The 19,295-nt window shown below is 45.4% G+C and overlaps 1 protein-coding gene across 1 annotated transcript in view; it reads right to left on the reverse strand.

Moving 5' to 3' along the window:
• LOC115081124 (extracellular calcium-sensing receptor-like) overlaps positions 1–15,897 on the reverse strand; it is a 58,647-nt gene extending 42,750 nt beyond the window's left edge. The window contains exons 1-2 of the mRNA XM_029585634.1: positions 15,355–15,897; positions 6,189–7,028 (exon numbers count right to left, since the gene is read on the reverse strand). Coding sequence (XP_029441494.1) covers positions 6,189–7,028; positions 15,355–15,897 — 1,383 coding nt within the window. The remainder of the gene's footprint in view (positions 1–6,188; positions 7,029–15,354) is intronic.
• Between the last annotated feature and the right edge of the window lie 3,398 nt (positions 15,898–19,295).

Consider the following 19,295-nt stretch of genomic DNA (forward strand, 5'->3'; position numbering starts at 1 on the left):
TACAAAGGGTGGGATCCAGACAATCCCGCTCGAAGAACCTGTTGACCAAAGGAACCAAAAACTGGAGCCTGAACGTCGAGGCAGTAATGACGAGCAAAAGTATGAAGAGATTTCCAAGTAGCCACCCTACAAATTTCCTGAGAGGACACAGATTGAGACTCCGACCAAGAAGTCGCCTGAGAACGCAAAGAATGGGCTTTTAGACCTTCAGGAACTGGCCTGCCCTTGCAAATGTAGGCTGAGGAAATTGCCTCCTTCAACCAGCGAGCAATAGTAGCTTTAGAAGCTTGCTTACCTTTCTTGGGTCCACTCCACAGGACAAACAATTGATCAGAAAGACAAAAGTCATTGGTAACTTCAAGATAGTGCAACAAGATCCTTTTGAGATCGAGACGACAGAGATCGCTACCACCAGAGGCACAGATCTCTTCTGGTGAAAAAGCGGGAAGTTCAACACACTGGTTAATATGAAAAGATGAAACAACCTTAGGTAAAAAGGAAGGAACAGTCTTTAGAGAAACACCCGAATCCGAAAAACGCAGAAAAGGATCCCTACAGGATAGTGCTTGCAGCTCAGAAATTCTCCTGGCAGAAGAGATAGCAACCAGAAAAACAGTTTAAGAGTCAAATCCTTAAGAGTGGCACGACGAAGAGGTTCGAACGGAGCCGAAGAAAGAGCACGAAGCACCAAATTTAAATTCCACGAAGGACAAATAGACCGAACAGGTGGGTTCAGATGTTTAGCGCCTCTAAGAAAATGAACAACATCAGGATGAGAGGCAACCAGACAACCTTCGATAGTGCCCAAAAGAGAACCAAGAGCAGTAACCTGAACATGCAGAGAGCTCACCGAGAGACCTTTGGAGAGGCCACGCTGAAGAAAAGAAAGTAAAGCCACCACAGAGGGCGAGCGAGCCGAAACACCCAACTCTTCACATACATTTTCAAAAACCTTCCACATTCTAACATAAATAATGGAAGTTGATTGCTTACGTGACCTGAGAAGGGTGGCAATAACCTCATTTTTATATCCTCTGCGTCTCAAATGTCTCCTTTCAAAAGCCATGCCGCTAGACAGAAGCGATCCGCCTGATTGGAAAATATGGGACCCTGGCGCAGAAGATGGGGCAGATGACCGAGACGAAGAGGACCGGCACCGAGAGATTCACCAGGTCCACGAACCATGGTCTTTGAGGCCATTCTGGAGCCACGAGAATGACCAGACCGCAATGGAGCTCTATTCTTCGAAGGACTTTCCCCACCAACGGCCACGGAGGGAATACGTACAGAAGAAGAACATCGGAGGGCCAGCGAAGAACCAGCACGTCCACCCCCTCTAAACAATGCTCCCTCCATCGGCTGAAGAACCGTGGAGCCTTTGCGTTGGCTAGCGTTGCCATGAGGTCTAGGTGAGGGGGACCCCACCTGCGCACAATTAGAACCATCGCTACGTCCGATAACTCCCACTCGCTGGGATCGAGATGCTGACGACTGAGGAAGTCGGCTTGAACATTCTCCCTCCCCGCTATGAAGGAAGCCACCAGACGATCCAAGTGTCTCTCTGCCCAAAGAAAAAGCTTGCTGGTCACTAACGCCATTAGACGACTCCGAGTTCCGCCCTGTCGATTTATGTAAGTTACGGTGATGGAATTGTCTGATAGTACTCGGACAGCTTTGTGACGAATCAGAGGAAGAAAAAACTTGAGGGCAGACAAACCGCTCGGGCTTCTAAGCGACTGATGTGCCATCAAGATTGGGAAAGGGACCAGGACCCTTGAGTCATTTGAGATTGACAGACAGTGCCCCAACCGGAGAGGCTGGCATCCGTCGTTACTATGACCCAAGAGGGAGTCAAAAGAGGCATTCCCTTGAGAAGGTGAGCCGGGGAAAACCACCATTGTATGCTGGCAATGGTAGAGGCAGAAAGAGGGAGAATCTCCTGATACTCCTCGGATATCGGCTTCCAACGGGACAACAAAGCTGTTTGTAAAGGATGCATATGAGCAAAAGCCCAAGGAACGAGATCGATCGTGGAAGCCATGGTTCCTAGAAGCGGGAGAGTGATGAAAGTGTTCAACTGATTGATCAAGTTGAGTGTTCGTGAGTCTGAAAGAAAAACTTTCCTGACCCGAGTGTTGAAAAGGGCGCCCAGGAATTCTAGTTGTTGAGAGGGCTGAAGAGTGCTTTTGGAGAAATTGACTATCCAGCCGAGAGACGTGAGAAGGCGCTCTCTGCTCTCTTGTCTACCGCAAGAGAGCAGAGAGCCCAAAACTGGAAGTGCTGACCTAGAATCTGAAAACGAAGGAATTTCTGATGTTCCTGACGAATGGGGATGTGAAAATAAGCCTCCTTTAGATCCAAAGAAGCGAGAAATTCCCCGGGAGGGACCGCTGCTATCACCGCCCGTAGGGTTTCCATCTTGAAACGGGGAACCTTGAGGGCTTGATTGACCCTTTTGAGATCCAGAATGGGATGGAACGAATTGTCCTTTTTGGGAACAACGAAGTAAATTGAATATTGGCCGGCGCCCCTTTCGTGAACCTGAATGGGAACGATTGCCCGCAATTCCTGAAGATTGAACAAGGTGTGGCAAACCGCAGGCCTCTTGGAACAGCCTCAAAGGGAAACGATGTAGAGATCTGGCAGGTGTCTGGCAAAATCTAATGCATAGCTGTGCTCTATCACATCGAGGACCCAGAGGTCGGAAGTGATTTTGGCCCACTCCTCGAGAAACATGGAAAGACGCCCACCTAAGTGTCGTGCGGAGGAATGGACCGGCCGAATTTCATTGTGGGGTCGACTTAGAGGAAGTGGACTGCTGATGGCCATCTCGGAAACCACGACGTCCACGAAAGGAATGTGTCCAAGACTGAGACCTGGATACTCCTCCCCTGGGGAAAGAACCACAGGCTCTGTTGACATAAAGGCGATTCCCCCTGAAGCGAGAACGAGTCGGGACAAAAGACTTTGACTGTTTGGGACGGTCCTCTGCCAGCTTATGGACCTTGTTTTCACCCAAGGACTTAATAAGCTGTTCCAGGTCCTCACCAAAAAGCAACTTGCCCTTAAAAGGAAGACTGCCCAACCGAGCCTTAGAGGAAGCATCAGCAGACCAAGTGCTGGCAGATACCGCTGAAACCATAGCTTTAGCTTGGGCCCAAAGCAAATCATACAGAGCATCCGCCCCATAAGCAATAGCACCCTCCAAACGTTCAGCTTGCTCAGCCTGTGCAGACGGGAGGTCCTGGATGCTGAGTAACTGCTGCATCCACCTAAGGCTTGCCCGCTGCATGAGACTGCTGCAAATTGTCGCCCGGACACCAAGAGCTAAGACTTAAAAAATGCGCTTTAAATAAAATTCAAGCTTACGGTCGTGTATATCTCGTAAAGCTGTCGAGCCCACCACTGGGATGGTAGTGCACTTTGTCACAGCGGTGACAGACGAATCCACCTTGGGAATTTTTAATATGTCCTAGCAGTCCTCAGGGAGTGGATATAGCTTATCCATAGCTCTCCCAAAACGAAGTCCAGACTCAGGGGACTCCCATTCCTTGAGGAGGAGCAAGCGGTGCATAGGATGAAAAGGGAAAGAACGCGGTAAGGCCCTAAGTCCCGCCAGGACCGGGTCCGCGTTTGGAGTCATAGCTGCAGCCACAGAATCCTCTGGGAGGGGGGTGGGGTCAATTCCCAGTTCTTGAAGAACGAAGGGAATAAGAGGCTCCAATTCTTCCCGCCTAAATAAACGCAGAACACGCGGATCATCACCCTCTAAGGGAGGGAGAGTAGAATCATCATCATCCCCAACATCGTGAGGGTCCAAAGGAGGCGGGGGAGGTGGGTCCACGGTGGGAGGGGGGGGCCCAGGAACCACGCAAACCCTAACAGGGCCCTGAGGGTCCAAAACCTCCTCAGAGGAAGGCCTAGGAGGAATTGGAGGGGGGAAACCATCTCCCTTTGCAGACTGGCCAGATATGATTCATGCATTAAAAGTACAAAATCCGAAGAAAAACGGGCCCGGGCCGAACGTTTTGCGGGGGGGGGGTTTGGGGAGGCGAGGGGGGGTCAGAGCCAGCACCCTGAGAGCAAACCGGGCTCAAATCGGGCGGAAAAAGTGAAAGATTCAAGTCCCCTGCTCCCGGAGAAGCAGGAAGAGAAAAATCCAACATGGCTGCTGCAGCCACGCGATCCCGGGACGAAAAAGACTTGGCAGCATGGTGGGGAGTCCATCCCCGAGGTTTATTTGCTGGCGGTTCGAGAGAGGGACCTTCACTCTCCGAAAGGCACCGAGAACAAACCCCTTCACGGGAGAGTCGGGAGGCCGACTCTCCACAAGCAATGCAGCAAAATGGCCACGGCATGAGGCAGGAGCCGCGATACAATCAAGAACAGCTGAGTCGGGAGCCCCAGAGAAGTAAGGCGGGAGATTTAACTCTGCTCTCTCCTCAAATAATAAAACTGCTGCCTTAAAGTTAAAAACCTTTCAATTTTATATGTATGCTTTATTCGTTTTTTGTTTTTTTTTTGTAGAAGAACTGTATGAATAAAGCTCTGTGGAAAAAAAGTAACAAAAAAGTTTCAGTTCCTTACAGAGTCAGGGGAATGTAAATCATCCCTGAAAGGCACATCCGAGGAATAGACCACTCGGGGCACGGCAGTAGTGGGGAGAGGGACTGGCACCACCGGTATCACCCACACAGGTCACCGGGAAGGGAACCTAGGCTGATAAATATCAAGGGGCAAAGACCCCTAGGAACACTAGATGCACCAGAGGGTCGTGGGGGAGGTGTGCATTTGACCTGTGCCGCCATGCTGAGTGAGCTGAGTTGGGAAGAGGAGGAGTGGGACGGCGCGCGAGAGGGAGAGACACTACATTTGCTCCATAAGATACATAGACATTTTCTCCCCACTTTTGGGGGAAAAAAGTGTGTCTTATGGAGCTAAAAATACGGTACTTACTTTTTTTGTTTCATTACTTACTGCTCCTCTGGTGCAGAAGTATTCTGTACACGCAGGCCGGCTGCCGGCGGGCGCTTCCCCAAGGCAGCATAGAATGGCGCTGTGCTGGCCTGGCCCCTGACCCGCCCCTCCCCACCCAGACCCCACCTCCAGCCCACCCCTATGAAGAGGCCTGGCACTTGTGCACATACTGGGGTTTACACACATAGCGGGGCCCGTTTTAAAATGTGCAAGGCCAGGCCATGCGCATAAAACCCACTTTTTACAGTGCGGGTCTTTGAAAATCGATCCAAATAATTTTTGAATTCCACTTAAGAATCCGCACAACTTTAGCCACTTAGAAAATCAAAAAGAAATGTTTTATAAATATTTTCTTTAATCGCTATGAATTGTATTATATTGTTTTATGATTTATAATTGTTTACATCTCCTTGGGCAGTCGAGAATGGATCTGTAAAGTGATTAATACATTTTAATAAATAATTATTCATTTATGTATACAAGTAGTTAGTGATTTAAGACAAGTCAAGGCTGTCTAGGCTGAAAAGTCTATAGTACAGACCAATCTTTTATCCTCTTTCTACATCAGTCAACACCAGATTCTTCATTTCCTAATTTATGCAACTGAAGAATTTTCTGTATTTAACAGACCCTCTCTCTTTTTTCCATCAATTTAAGTTTATACCCCTTATCCCTTCCTACAGTTATTTCTTCATACTATATTAAGTTGTACTATTATAGCTGTTCCATATTTTTATTATCTATATAATCTTTTCTGTTACTGCATTTAACTGTTTTAAATGTATTGTTCCTCAATTGTTAACACACTGTTTTATGTACAACGCAATTGCGTATTTTTCGTTCTCTGTACACCGACGTGATATCTCTGATGAGCGGCGGTATATAAAAACCAATAAATAAATATAGTACACATTCTTCTGCAGTTAAATGCCCTTTTAAAAATTTACTTCATACTGCCTGCAATTGAAATTTTATTTATTTATTTATTTATTTATTTATAATTTTTATATACCGGAATTCCTGTATACAATACAAATCAATCCGGTTTACATGAAACGATAAGTTGCCCTGGTCTGTGAGGTCCGACCGGGGCTTTTTACAAGGAACATTGAACAGAAACAATAAACCATTAAACGTTTTCGTATTTTTAGTGAACTCTACAGGTCATGCATACTTATAATCACATATCACAAGCAAAAATTGGCCCATACCTGCCAAGGCTCAAAGTGTTTGATGTCCCCACATGTCCCATTGAAGAAAGGTCCTTTTCCAGGTTCACAGGTATACATGGCATGTAGGGCACGGGCCACAATGTACACAGCATTATAGCTATTAAAACTGGACCCCCCGATTGTCTTATCAAATAAATCATCATCAATGGTCGTCAAGTCTTCCTTCCCTGTGCAAAGTTTCCTTTCTCTGCTTAGATCTTGAAGAGTGGCCTGGTCCATGTTGGGGTCAGCCCACCTGCAGTGAAATGCTTTTTCCCAAAATTGCCCAACAAATATGTCTTCTGTAGCTCTTAAAGGATGAAGACTATAGATGTACTCTTTGAACATTGGTATGGGGCTTCTAGGAACAGTCATTCCAATTGTTGCTTTCAGAACTTTAAAGAAAACCTTTTCTTTAAATAATGGAAGAGGAGACCAGCCATCTGAAGCAATCCAGACTTTCCCAGATATGTCACTCTTTGCAATTGCCAGCATCACCGGATAGAGATTCACGGCAGAGGAAAAGACCACAATGACCTTTGCTGTCATCTTCTTCACCACCTCCACAATGCGCTGAATCTTCTCTTGAGAGTAAAACAGGGGGATGATTTCATAGAAGGCAACACAGACCCCAGCCTTGACCAGCTCTTCTTTTAGCATCTGACTCCCAATCAATCCATAATCATTGTTCTCAGCGAGGATTCCAACCCATGTCCAACCAAAGAAATTTATCAACCTGGCAATGACCAGAGACTGCAAATCATCACTTGGAACAGTGCGGAGGAAAGAGGGAAATTGCCTTTTATCACTAAGAGTAGTTACAGTTGAGCCATAGCTGATCTAGGAGAAATTCACCAACAGCATTATTTTGTTTTTGTTATGCTTGATCAGCATTTATAAGAGTGAAAACATAAATAATTTTTTACTTTTCTTACAGGGTATCTCAGGACACACTAAATATTTTCTTGCCTTAACCATGTCCATAAGAACACAGGTGATCAATCTCTTCAAGTACATCCATCCATTCTCATTCTTTTTTTTTTTTATTATTTAGTTTATTTATTTTCAATTTTCAAGTTACAAAGTCCAACGCAAATTGAAATGCAAATCAGAAGAGAAAGGACTACATATGTATTGATCAACATAAATCATACCTATTAATCCTATTGGATATATCGGCAGCATTTGATACTATCAATCATGAAGCCCTGATAGACTACAAGAAATTGGGCTGAAAGACACTACCCTCACTTGGATGAGATCATTTCTATCTAATAGATCTTTCAAAGTAAAATTGGGCACAGTAGAATCGGAGCTGGTGGAGATACAGACAGGGGTCCCCCAGGGCTTTTCATTGTCTCCCACTCTTTTTAATATATATATGGCCCCTCTCTGTAGATTTTTAGCCGGACTAGGTCTGGTCCACTTTTTGTTTGCTGATGATGTCCAAATTTTACTACCTATTAATGATTCACTCCAGTCTACTTTAAAATTATGGGAAATATCTTTTACCTCCATAAAACAATTGTTGACTCACATGTCATTGTCCTAAATAGTGCAAAGACAGAAATACTATACTTAAGTAACAAAGTAACAGAGAAAATAGAAACAGAAATCAAGTCGCTAGCACCATCTTACGAGATTAAGTTTGAGGTAAGAGACCTGGGTCCTATCCTCGATGCAGAACTGAATATGAAGGCTGTCATAAAAGCCATAAATAGAGACGGATTCTATAAATTGCAAATATTGAAAAAATTAAGACCTTTATTACATGCAGGAGATTTTCGTACAGTGTTACATGCAATTATATCACCGAAATTGGATTACTGTAATGCTCTTTTGTTAGGAGTGCCACTTTCAACTTTGCGACCTTTACAGCTATTGCAAAATGCAGCAGCGGGGGTATTGTCAAATAAGAGAAAATATGATCATATCTCCCCCGTTTTGAGAGAGCTGCACTGGCTGCCTATAAATGCTAGGATCCATTATAAATGCTTAATGTTAACACATAAAACTGTGTATGGTTGTAATAATGAATGGTTGAACGCATCTTTGCGCATACACACACCGGCACGTACTTTGAGATCTTCTGGGAAAGCCTTGCTTACAATTCCTTCACCGAGAGTAGCTCATTTGAGTTCAGTCAGGGAGAGGACTCTCTCTCTGGCTGGTCCTAAAATTTGGAACACACTACCGCTTGATATCAGATCAGAATCATACATTCAGAAGTTTAAAAAACTTTTAAAGACCTGATTATTTAAACAGGCTTTTAATGAATCAAATGAATTTAGTATTTAAGTATAGTGATTGTCCTGCATTAGGTTTTATTCTCTCCGATTAAAATATAGGTTAGTTATCTTTGGAAAAATGAGGGGAGCTAGGAAGGATAGGTTAGAATTCCTCTCCTGGGGAAATGGGCCAAATTAGTGATTAGTAGAATGTGTTCTAGATATTATTCTATGCTGGATTAATGATTAATGTGGGCTTCAGTATTAGTTTTACATTATTTTATAGTTTTTTAAATTAGGATTTTAATTTGACATTGGTTTTATTTTGTATTTATGATTATATAGTTTTTGATAATGTTTATTGTAATTTAATTGGATATGTATTTGATGTACTGATAATTATTTTCTGTACTGTAAACCGACTTGATATCTTGGGAGGAAGGTCGGTATATAAAAATGTTTAAATAAAGTAAAAAATAAATAAAAAATGTATTCCTTATAGGCAATTTTTAACCTTCATTATTAATTCTCCTTTGTTTTCTTGTTACCAAACTATAATAGGGGGTTCCATATGAGCAATCATTAATACAACAGAAAATTATACCATTACATTGAAGATTTAGCAGAGTAAATCCTAAATCCAAATAATTATTAGGTTTGAGTCACAGCTACCTCTTGTTGGCCACGGCGGGCTTCCAAGAACCTCTCTAAATGCACAGGTTCAAAATATAGGTATCTTATCCCTTCTGCACGCATTATGCATTTGCAGGGGAATCTAACCACAATTTGTAATCCAAAAGTTCTTGATTGATTAGCTAAACTTCAGAATTTTTCCTTCTTAATTGAATTTCCTTCTCTAGGTCGGGGTAGATCCATACCTTTTGTCCCAGATACAAAGAGGTTCAATTTACCAGAAAAAGTTTCAACATTTTATCCCTATCAGAAGAAAGGTTAAACTTAACCAAAAGAGTTCCTCTTTTCTCAATCTGGGAACTAAAGGATGTCTCTAATAACTCTGTCACATTTAATGAAGTTTCAACCCCAACTTGAGCTTGATCAGACAGTTCTTCATTTTTCCAATTTATAAAGTGGTAGATTTACAAAAAATGCGCGTTCGCGTACTTTTGTTGGCGCACCAGTCGCAAACAAACGTACGCTGGATTTTAGTAGATACGCGCGTAGCCGTGCATATCTGCTAAAATCCAGGATCGGCGCGCGCAAGGCTGCCGATTTTGTGCAGCCGGCGCGCACCGAGCCGCGCAGCCTGCCTACGTTCCCTCCAAAGCTGCTCCGAAATCGGAGCGGCCTCGGAGGGAACTCGCTTTCGCCCTCCCCTCACCTTCCCCTCCCTTCCTCTATCTAACCCATCCCCCCGGCCCTATCTAAACCCGCCCCCTACCTTTGTCCGGGGATTTACGCCTCCCGGAGGGAGAAGTAAATCCCCGCGTGCCAGCGGGCCGCTAGCGCGCCGAGACGCAACCTGGGGGCGGTTCCGGAGGGCACGGCCAAGCCCCCGGACCGCCCCGGGCCGAAACCATGCCCCCGGGCCCGCCCCCGAAACGCCGCGCCTAACGGCCCCACCCCGACACGCCCCTGACACGCCCCCTCAAAAAAACCCCGGGACTTACGCGAGTCCCGGGGCTCTGTGCGCGCCGGCAGGCCTATGGAAAATAGGCGCGCCGGCATGCAAGGCCCTGCTCGCGTAAATCCGGGCGGATTTACGCGAGCAGGACTCTTAAAATCCGCCCCTTAAAATTGAGGGAAAACTCTTTGGAGGTATAGATAACACCTCCAGAAAATAGTTCTTCAATTGTTCCTTAGGTGATACTAATTTACATTTTTGGAAATTTAATATTCTCAAATTGTTATGTCTAATACTGTTTTCTATACTTTCAACTCTTCTAGATAACATTAGTTCTCCTTTAACTATAGATGATTGTACCTTTTCCATATTTTTTATATCTCCCTCGACCTTCGCTAAGGCTTCTACATGGTTAGTCACAATAGGATTCAAATTAAATAAAGCGGTTTGCATATCCTTGATATTACTATTTAAATTAGAGATATTACTTTGCAATACAACTATAGCTTGCCAAATCATGTCCATAGTTACATCTTGTGGGTTCCCTGGTAATACAGTAGGTGCAGAATTCAAATAATAAGGCAAAGAATGAGATAAAGAGAGTTCCTGCATGTCGTGGCTCCCCAGGAGGGAGGCTGGGTCTCTTCCTCTGATATAAGATGTTGCTGCTCCAGTTTCCACCAATTGGGGAGAAAGCGATATATCTCCCACCTCCTTAGGTATTGATACGTCCAATCCAGTAACGTCCTCGATCGGGCTCGATTATTTAGACGCATTCCGTCTCAGAGTGGGGCCAAGTACACTGGTGGTTACAATACTTTTGGGTGGGATAGGTGTTGTTGGAACCCCGGGACTTAGACTGACTTCGCCCTAAAGGAGTGATGTTTGCTCCTCATCTACTCCCTTAATGGGACACTCCGGGGTTATTACATCTGCCGGTGAGTAAAAACCAGTCATTGTTGTTTGCACTGTAGAAAGTCTTGCAGGGGTCGAGGTTTCTTGCCTGACTCTACCTTTTTTCTTAGTATGTGGCATATTATGCGAAATCAAGGAAATGGATACCAAAAACAACAATGATGGCCTCTCATATATTTCACTTCATATATTTCAAGAAAAATTTATGAGAAGATAAGAGAGCTCAGATTCAATATGCCGAAGTCAACAATTAGAGAGTCCATCCCTCCAGCCTTCACCGGCCTAAGCCGGACCTTGCCGTGCGCCCCTTACGGAGCGCGCGGCTTAGGTAGCACCGACGGCGATGGTGCGCCATCAGCCGATTGATTTTATAATGGCAGACGCAGCCTGATGAACTCACTCGGGCACCGCTCTCTGTCGGGCTTCTCAGCTGGGCTCCGTCGTTGTTCCGGGGTCTCTTACCACCAAGACTTGCCCAGGTTTGTTTCTCCAAGTGCTGGCTTCGACTGGGGAGGTCCTCTCTCACTTCTCCTTAGGCTCCCCACGTCTCAGCGTCTGCCAATCAATTTTATAATGGGAGACGCAGCCTGATGACCTCACTCGGGCACCACTCTCTGTCGGGCTTCTCAGCTGGGCTCCATCATTGTTCTGGGGTCTCTTACCACCAAGACTTGCCCAGGTTCATTTCTCCAAGTGCTGGCTTTGACTGGGGAGTCCCTCTCTCACTTCTCCTTAGGCTCCCCCCATCCATTCTCATTCTTAACAATAAGTTATAGCAACTATAATGACTTCCCATACAACCAAATTTTTAGTCTGGCTTTTTAAGGGTAGCAAACAATGCATTGAATTTCTCATTACAACTTGCCAGAGAGCAGGATATTCCATAATTTGTTATAACTGATCCATACCTGTGCCTGTTTATAGACTCCCAGTAGCTGAGCTATGGGTATGGACATCTTAGACTGGTTATCTCCAATCACTGCTGCTAATGGAGATGACCCCCTGCAGGCATAATTCGGAATGGGGTCTTTTTTTCCGGTGAGTTGCCACATTGTACCTTGCAGGGACCTGGACTGAGCATTGCAGGAGTCATATATCCAGAGCCCCAAAGTGATGTTGGGCAGTAGGTAGCTGCTTTTGTTAATTTCATTCAAGGCAAAGGCCATGGCATTCACATGATGGTAAAAAATTAACTGTAGTCTAAAAATAACAGAAAATATCCATGGAAGATAAGCTTATGAACAGCAAGGAGTTTATTTTTTAATTTTACTTATTTATCTATTTATTTATTTATTTATTTAAGGTTTTTCTATACCGATATTCGTTGTTGGACATCATATCGGTTTACAGTCAACATGGAGTCAGCAACATAGCTTTACAGTGTAACCCATATAACAGCTTTTACAGAGTAACTATAATAACAGTTTAACAAAAACAGCTAAGCGGAATATATTTGTTTCGTGCAGAAGTAACAGTTTTATAATTTGACAAATGGGGCTTGCTAAATAATATAATAATAATGAACATATATATCTAAAATGACTGGTTTAAATAATGTCATAATATCATTGGGAGTGTGGACTGGACCGTTTTCAGTAGGATAAACTAGGGTAAGGTGGAGTTTAGTATTCTCCGTGAGGAGAGCTACTGTGTGGTGAGGTGTTAAGGTATGTGAAGGGGGAGTAGGTTATTGAGAGGGCAGAGAGTAGGGGTGTTATAGGATGCAGGGTAGTGTGATAGGATGCAGTGTGGTATCTTTGAGATCATGAGTATGCTTATGTGAAGAGCAAAGTTTTTAGTTTTTGTTTAAATTTGTTCAGGCAATGTTCTTGGCGTATGTCAGCGGGCATAGAATTCCAGAGTGTGGGGCCAGCAGTGGATAGGGCGTGTTCCCTGGTGGCATTGTAGTGGGTGAGTCTGGGTGAGGGAATGTTTAAGGTTGTTTGGTAGCGTGAACAGGTGGGTCTATATGCTATATATATGCTATATGCTATATATATGCTACGGGTGGGTCTATATGCTATATATATGCTACTTTTATCCATTTAAAGGAGTTAAATGGGTAAAAGAAGCAAATATTAGAGATGTGAATCGGAACCAGAATCGGTTCCGATTCTGGTTCAGATTCACATCATGAAATTTTTTTCGTGCGGCCAGATCGGGTTTTTATTTTTATCGGCTGCGCCCGAGCCGATAAACAAAAAACCCACCCCAACCATTTAAAACAGCTACCTTAGCACTCCCCCCCCAAACATTTTAAAATTATCTGGTGGTCCAGTGGGGGTCCCGGGAGCGATCTCCTGCTCTCGGGCCGTCAACTGCCAATAATAAAAATGGTGGTTTTGGAAGCACTGGGCCCCCATTTAAAAACTATATCCACGGCGGTCGCTGAAATATCAGCGAATTTATATAATTAATAGTGGGCCTTTCCTGCCCTTAACATCAGAAACAAAATCAAAATTTCTTATTAACAAATATCGTTTTCTTATTACATAGGAAATTTAGGGGGGGGGGGGGGAAAGGAAACTTTTACGAGGAGTAATCAAAAGAAACAATTGCAAATTACTAGCCCTGTAACTACCGCCTTTACACATCGACCTCATTACAACTCCTCAGGTGGTCTCCTACCAGATAAGAAATCCTTCAGCTGGACTGGTAAGAAGAAAATATATGTATTACTGGCCAGTTGTATTATGCATTTACAGGGGTAGCGTAGTTTAAAACTACCCCCAGCTGCTATGGTCTCAGATCTCATAAGTAGAAATTCTTTTCTACGCTGCTGCGTAGATTTAGCTAAATCGGGATATACCCGAACAAGGCCTCCACAAAAAGAAACATTTATATTTTTAAAATAATTCCTCATTATCAAAGATACAGCAGTTTCTTCAAAAAAGGTCACAAAGAGCACCGCACGATCAATAATTTCAACATTTGAGTTTTCTAAGTAATCAGTCAGATTATGAAATTCCGACTCTTGAGGGGGAAAAGTTATCGGCGTGCTACTTCTCTTAGGAAGGAAAAAAAGCTTTTTAGTTGCTGGTATCTCACTCTGAGGAATCTTCAAAACCTTCATTGCAAATTTTTTAAAAGTTAATAAGGGTATTTCCCCTGCAATTATAGGGAAATTCAACAGTCTCAAATTTAAATGTCTCATATAATTCTCTATTGATTCGATTCTTCTTAAAGATGAAATCCTTTCTGAGACCATTGTCACATTAATAGACTGGAGGTTTTTTATATCATCATTGATTTTAGGGATGTGAATCGTGTCCTCGATCGTCTTAACGATCGATTTCGGCTGGGAGGGGGAGGGAATCGTATTGTTGCCGTTTGGGGGGGTAAAATATCGTGAAAAATCGTGAAAAATCATGAAAAATCAAAAAAACGTAAAAATCGCAAAACCGACACATTAAAACCCCCTAAAACCCACCCCCGACCCTTTAAATTAAATCCCCCACCCTCCCGAACCCCCCCCAAATGACTTAAATAACCTGCGGGTCCAGCGGCGGTCCGGAACGGCAGCGGTCCGGAACGGGCTCCTGCTACTGAATCTTGTTGACTTCAGCCGGCGCCATTTTCCAAAATGGCGCCGAAAAATGGCGGCGGCCATAGACGAACACGATTGGACGGCAGGAGGTCCTTCCGGACCCCCGCTGGACTTTTGGCAAGTCTTGTGGGGGTCAGGAGGCCCCCCCAAGCTGGCCAAAAGTTCCTGGAGGTCCAGCAGGGGTCAGGGAGCGATTTCCCGCCGCGAATCGTTTTCGTACGGAAAATGGCGCCGGCAGGAGATCGACTGCAGGAGGTCGTTCAGCGAGGCGCCGGAAACCTCGCTGAACGACCTCCTGCAGTCGATCTCCTGCCGGCGCCATTTTCCGTACGAAAACGATTCGCGGCGGTAAATCGCTCCCTGACCCCCGCTGGACCTCCAGGAACTTTTGGCCAGCTTGGGGGGGGCCTCCTGACCCCCACAAGACTTGCCAAAAGTCCAGCGGGGGTCCGGAAGGACCTCCTGCCGTCCAATCGTGTTCGTCTATGGCCGCCGCCATTTTTCGGCGCCATTTTGGAAAATGGCGCCGGCTGAAGACAACAAGATTCAGTAGCAGGAGCCCGTTCCGGACCGCTGCCGTTCCGGACCGCCGCTGGACCCGCAGGTTATTTAAGTCATTGGGGGGGGGGTTTGGGAGGGTGGGGGATTTAATTTAAAGGGTCGGGGGTGGGTTTTAGGGGGTTTTAGTGTGCCGGCTCACGATTCTAACGATTTATAACGATAAATCGTTAGAATCTCTATTGTATTGTGTTCCATAACGGTTTAAGACGATATTAAAATTATCGGACGATAATTTTAATCGTCCTAAAACGATTCACATCCCTAATTGATTTTCTTTATAGAATTATCTTGCTCCAAAAACTTTTGCTTAGTGTCCTGTTCGAGTACACCAACCTTAGCCGCAATCTCGTCCAGTTTCAAGGCCTGATTATCTAGTTTGGTAGACATTTTCACCATTAGTTCCCAGATGTTATCCAGGGTAATAACCGCCGGTTTGTTTAATTGCTGGGAGAGGGTTCTTACCCCGGTTCTATCGGGACCGCTCGCTTCTCCCGTTGTTCTGGGTCCTTCAGCGGCCTCCTCCACTCCTCTGTTCAATTCCTCGGTCCTGCGGGGTTCCAGGGTTTCTCCTGCCTCTCCAGCCGTTCGGTCGGCGTCTGAACCACCCAGCTGAGCATGCCCGATGACCTCATCAGCCTGCGACTCAGCTCCTCTGCCGACGGGCGGGGGCAAGGCTCTGACCGGCGTCCTGAGGTCTGGAGGGCTCAATGATAGCTCCCCTGGTGAGTACGGCTCTCCTCCCGCCTGCTCTCCAACGGGGATTGCAGCCCTCGATTGCAGCATTTGGAGGGAGAATTCGGTTATTAACCGCTGACCGGCAGCATTATCAGGGTCGGGTGGGAAGACCCGAATCCTGCCTTTCCGTTTGTGCGGCATCAAGCTTGAGGAAATAGCGTTATTAACTTAATTTAAATCGTGGGTCCGGAGCGATGCGAATTCTCTCCCTCTCAGGGCGCCATCTTGGATTCCCCCCGAAATATCAGCGAATTTAAATAGATTCAAGGGCCATTTTACTGACCTGGAGAGCCACGTGTCAGAGACCCAAGATGGCCTCCATACGGCGCAGCGTGATCTCGCAGCCCTGAAGGTAGAGGTAGACAAGTACTCTGCAAAAATAGAAGATCTGGAAAACAGATCCAGAAGATCCAATTTACGTTTTGTGGGTCTGCCTGAGTCCCTAGACGATCGTTCCCTTCCAGCCCTGCTTGAATCTTGGCTGATACAGGAACTTTCTCTTTCTTCAGCACATGGCCACCTGCGCATTGAAAGGGCGCACAGGCTGGGAGCCGGAGGCCTGATGCCCCAAAGCCGCGGGTCGTGGTAGCTAAAATATTTAATTACGCGCACAAGCAGGAAATCCTGACAGCCATGCGGAAGGGACGTGTCCTGCTCTATGAAAATCACAGAGTGCTCATATTTCAGGATTTCTTGGCTGCTGTGGCGGCCCAAAGAAAGGCCAATGCCTCAATATGTTCTCAATTGCTGGCGCAGGGCATCCGTGCCTCCTTGCTTTACCCGGCACGTTTGCGGGTGGCGACTGATGCAAGAGTAACCTGGTATACTTAGCCCCAAGCTGCCAAATCATTTTTGAAAGAGATGGGGCCAACTGATACGGGAACAAAGCCGGCTTAGCCTTTCATCCTGGCAGCTGATTTCATTGCGTGTATCCCTGAGCTAACCTGGACCCCAGATTTGGATGTCTCTCTTTCCACAGTTTTTCTCATAATCCAGGCAGTTTGCAGTCTTTATTTATTTATTCTTGCTCTTTCTGAAGAGACCTGATTTTTTGTTGTTTTTACTGGCCCTGCTGATAGAAGATTTGAAGGGCCTGTTTTTCCTCCTTTGCTTGGGCTCCTATAGCTACAGAACTCATACTGGCTGGTAGGGATGTGAATAGTTTTTTGACGATTTAAAAAAATAGTCAGATATATTTTAAATCGTCAAAAATCGTTAAGAGACGAGATACAATAGAAATTCCCCCGATTTATCGTGAAAAATCGTAAATCTGGGAGGGGGAGGGAGGGGAAAACTAGCACAGCAAAACAACCCCTAAACCCATCCCGACCCTATAAAACAAATCCCTTACCTTCCCCCACCCTCCCGAACCCCCCCCAAAAACATTTTATGAGTACCTGGTGGTCCAGTGGGGGCGCAGGGACCGATCTCCCGCTCTCAGTCCATTGGCGCTATTTTGGCTGCCACTCAAAAATGGCGCCGATGGCCCGATAAAAAAAAAACCCACCCGACCCTTTAAAAATGACCCCTTAGCTTCCCCCACCCTCCCGATCCCACCCAAAACATTTTAAAATTACCTGGTGGTCTAGTGGTGGTCCCGGGAGTGATCTCCCATCCTCGGGCCGTCGGCTGCCACTCATACAGATGGCGCCGATGGTCCTTTGCCCTTACCATGTGACAGGGAATCCGTGCCATTGGCCGGCCCCTGTCACATGGTAGGAGCACTGGCTGGCCGGCACCATCTTTAAACATGGCCACCGCCATTGTAAAGATGGCCACCGCCGTATTTAAAGATGGCCGCCACTGTCGTAAAGATGGCCGCTGCCATCTTTAAAGATGGCGCCGGCCATCCAGTGCTCCTACCATGTGACAGGAGCCAGCCAATGGCACGGATACCCTGTCACATGGTAAGGGCAAAGGGACATCGGCGCCATCTTTATGAGTGGCAGCCGACGGCCCGAGAATGGGAGATCGCTCCCGGGACCACCACTAGGCCACCAGGTAATTTTAAAATGTTTTGGGGGGCTCGGGAGGGTGGGGGAAGCTAAGGGGTCGTTTTTAAAGGGTCGGGTGGGTTTTTGTTTTTATCGGGCCATCGGCGCCATTTTTGAGTGGCAGCCAAAATGGCACCGATGGCCCGAGAGAGGGAGATCGGTCCCAGCACCCCCACTGGACCACCAGGTAATCGTAAAAAGTTTTGGGGGAGTTCGGGAGGGTGGGGGAAGGTAAGGGGTTAATTTTAAAGGGTCGGGCCTCACTAAAAAAAAAAATAACGATGTGAATTGGAACCAATTCCGATTCACATCACCCCAGACCAGATTTTTTCCCCCCTCTAGCCGAACCCGATCGTTAAGACGATCGGGCACACGATTCACATCTCTACTGGCTGGAATGTTTGAGTGAAGCTAAAAAGCAGTTAGTGCTCTATAGACTACCTCAGGTCCTTCGGCTTCACCTTACGCGATTCAGGTGGTCTGGACGTAATCATTTCTTCTTTGACCAGGTATTAAACATGGAACCATACTGCTGCAGGGACTCCTTTCCTGACCAGGAAACCTATGTTTACGACCTCTTTGCTGTGGTGATGCATCATGGGAAAGGGTTTGGCTCAGGACAATACACAGCATATTGCTACAATAGAGAGGGAGGTTGTTGAGTTCATTGCAATGATCAAAACTGAATATGAACAGTGTGGAAGAAGTGAGGAGAACCCAGGCCTACATTTTTTTCTATACTCAAAGAACAAGCCTGCTGGGCAAACCAGATTTCTATGACCCTCCTCCACACCTCCCTCCCCCTTCCTTTGTTTTCTTGGTTTTCTCTCATTGCTCTTAACAATAAACCCAATGTAATGCCATGAAACATACAACCTTGTAAATTTTGTATATTTGTAAAACTTAGTTCCATTTTCTCTATCCTTTTCTCGCCTTACTAGTTTCAGTTTGCTAGGCTCGCTGTTTCCGAGCCTCCTACATCTTAGTTGCTAGTTGCCCGTTTTCCCCATCCCCTGTTCATTGTACTTTCCACCTTTTTTGTTAAAATGTAAATCGATATGAGGTGTATTTTAATGTCGGTATAAAAAAAGCTGTTAACTAAATAAATAAATACATTTTTTCTTACCCTTCTTGGGGATTCAGCGTGACATTCCTGAGGAAGACATAATTTGAGTACCAAGCGGTCCAGCGGACTATTCATGTTTTGTTCTCTTCTCTGACCCACGTGATTTTTCCAAAGGGTTTATTATGTATAGCTGCAACTCTTTTCAGGTCTAAGGCACTTTCGTTATTGATCATAGTGGGCCTACACCGTAATGCAGTTTGTTTAAGTGCTCCCACTGGTGAGACTATGTAGGTTTATAATTGTTTATATTTCTCCTAAATTGTGAGATTATGATTGTTCATATACCTCCTGTGGGCAAAAGTTGTCTTTTTCTAACATCCTCACATCCTTTTTTGTGCTTTCTGGGTTTTTGCAGATAAGTTATGTACCTGTTGACTTGTTTTGTAACAATTCTATAGACATTACCTGATTACCTCAGA

This window comes from Rhinatrema bivittatum, chromosome 19 (genome assembly GCF_901001135.1).
Source record: "Rhinatrema bivittatum chromosome 19, aRhiBiv1.1, whole genome shotgun sequence".
Classification (NCBI taxonomy): domain Eukaryota; kingdom Metazoa; phylum Chordata; class Amphibia; order Gymnophiona; family Rhinatrematidae; genus Rhinatrema; species Rhinatrema bivittatum.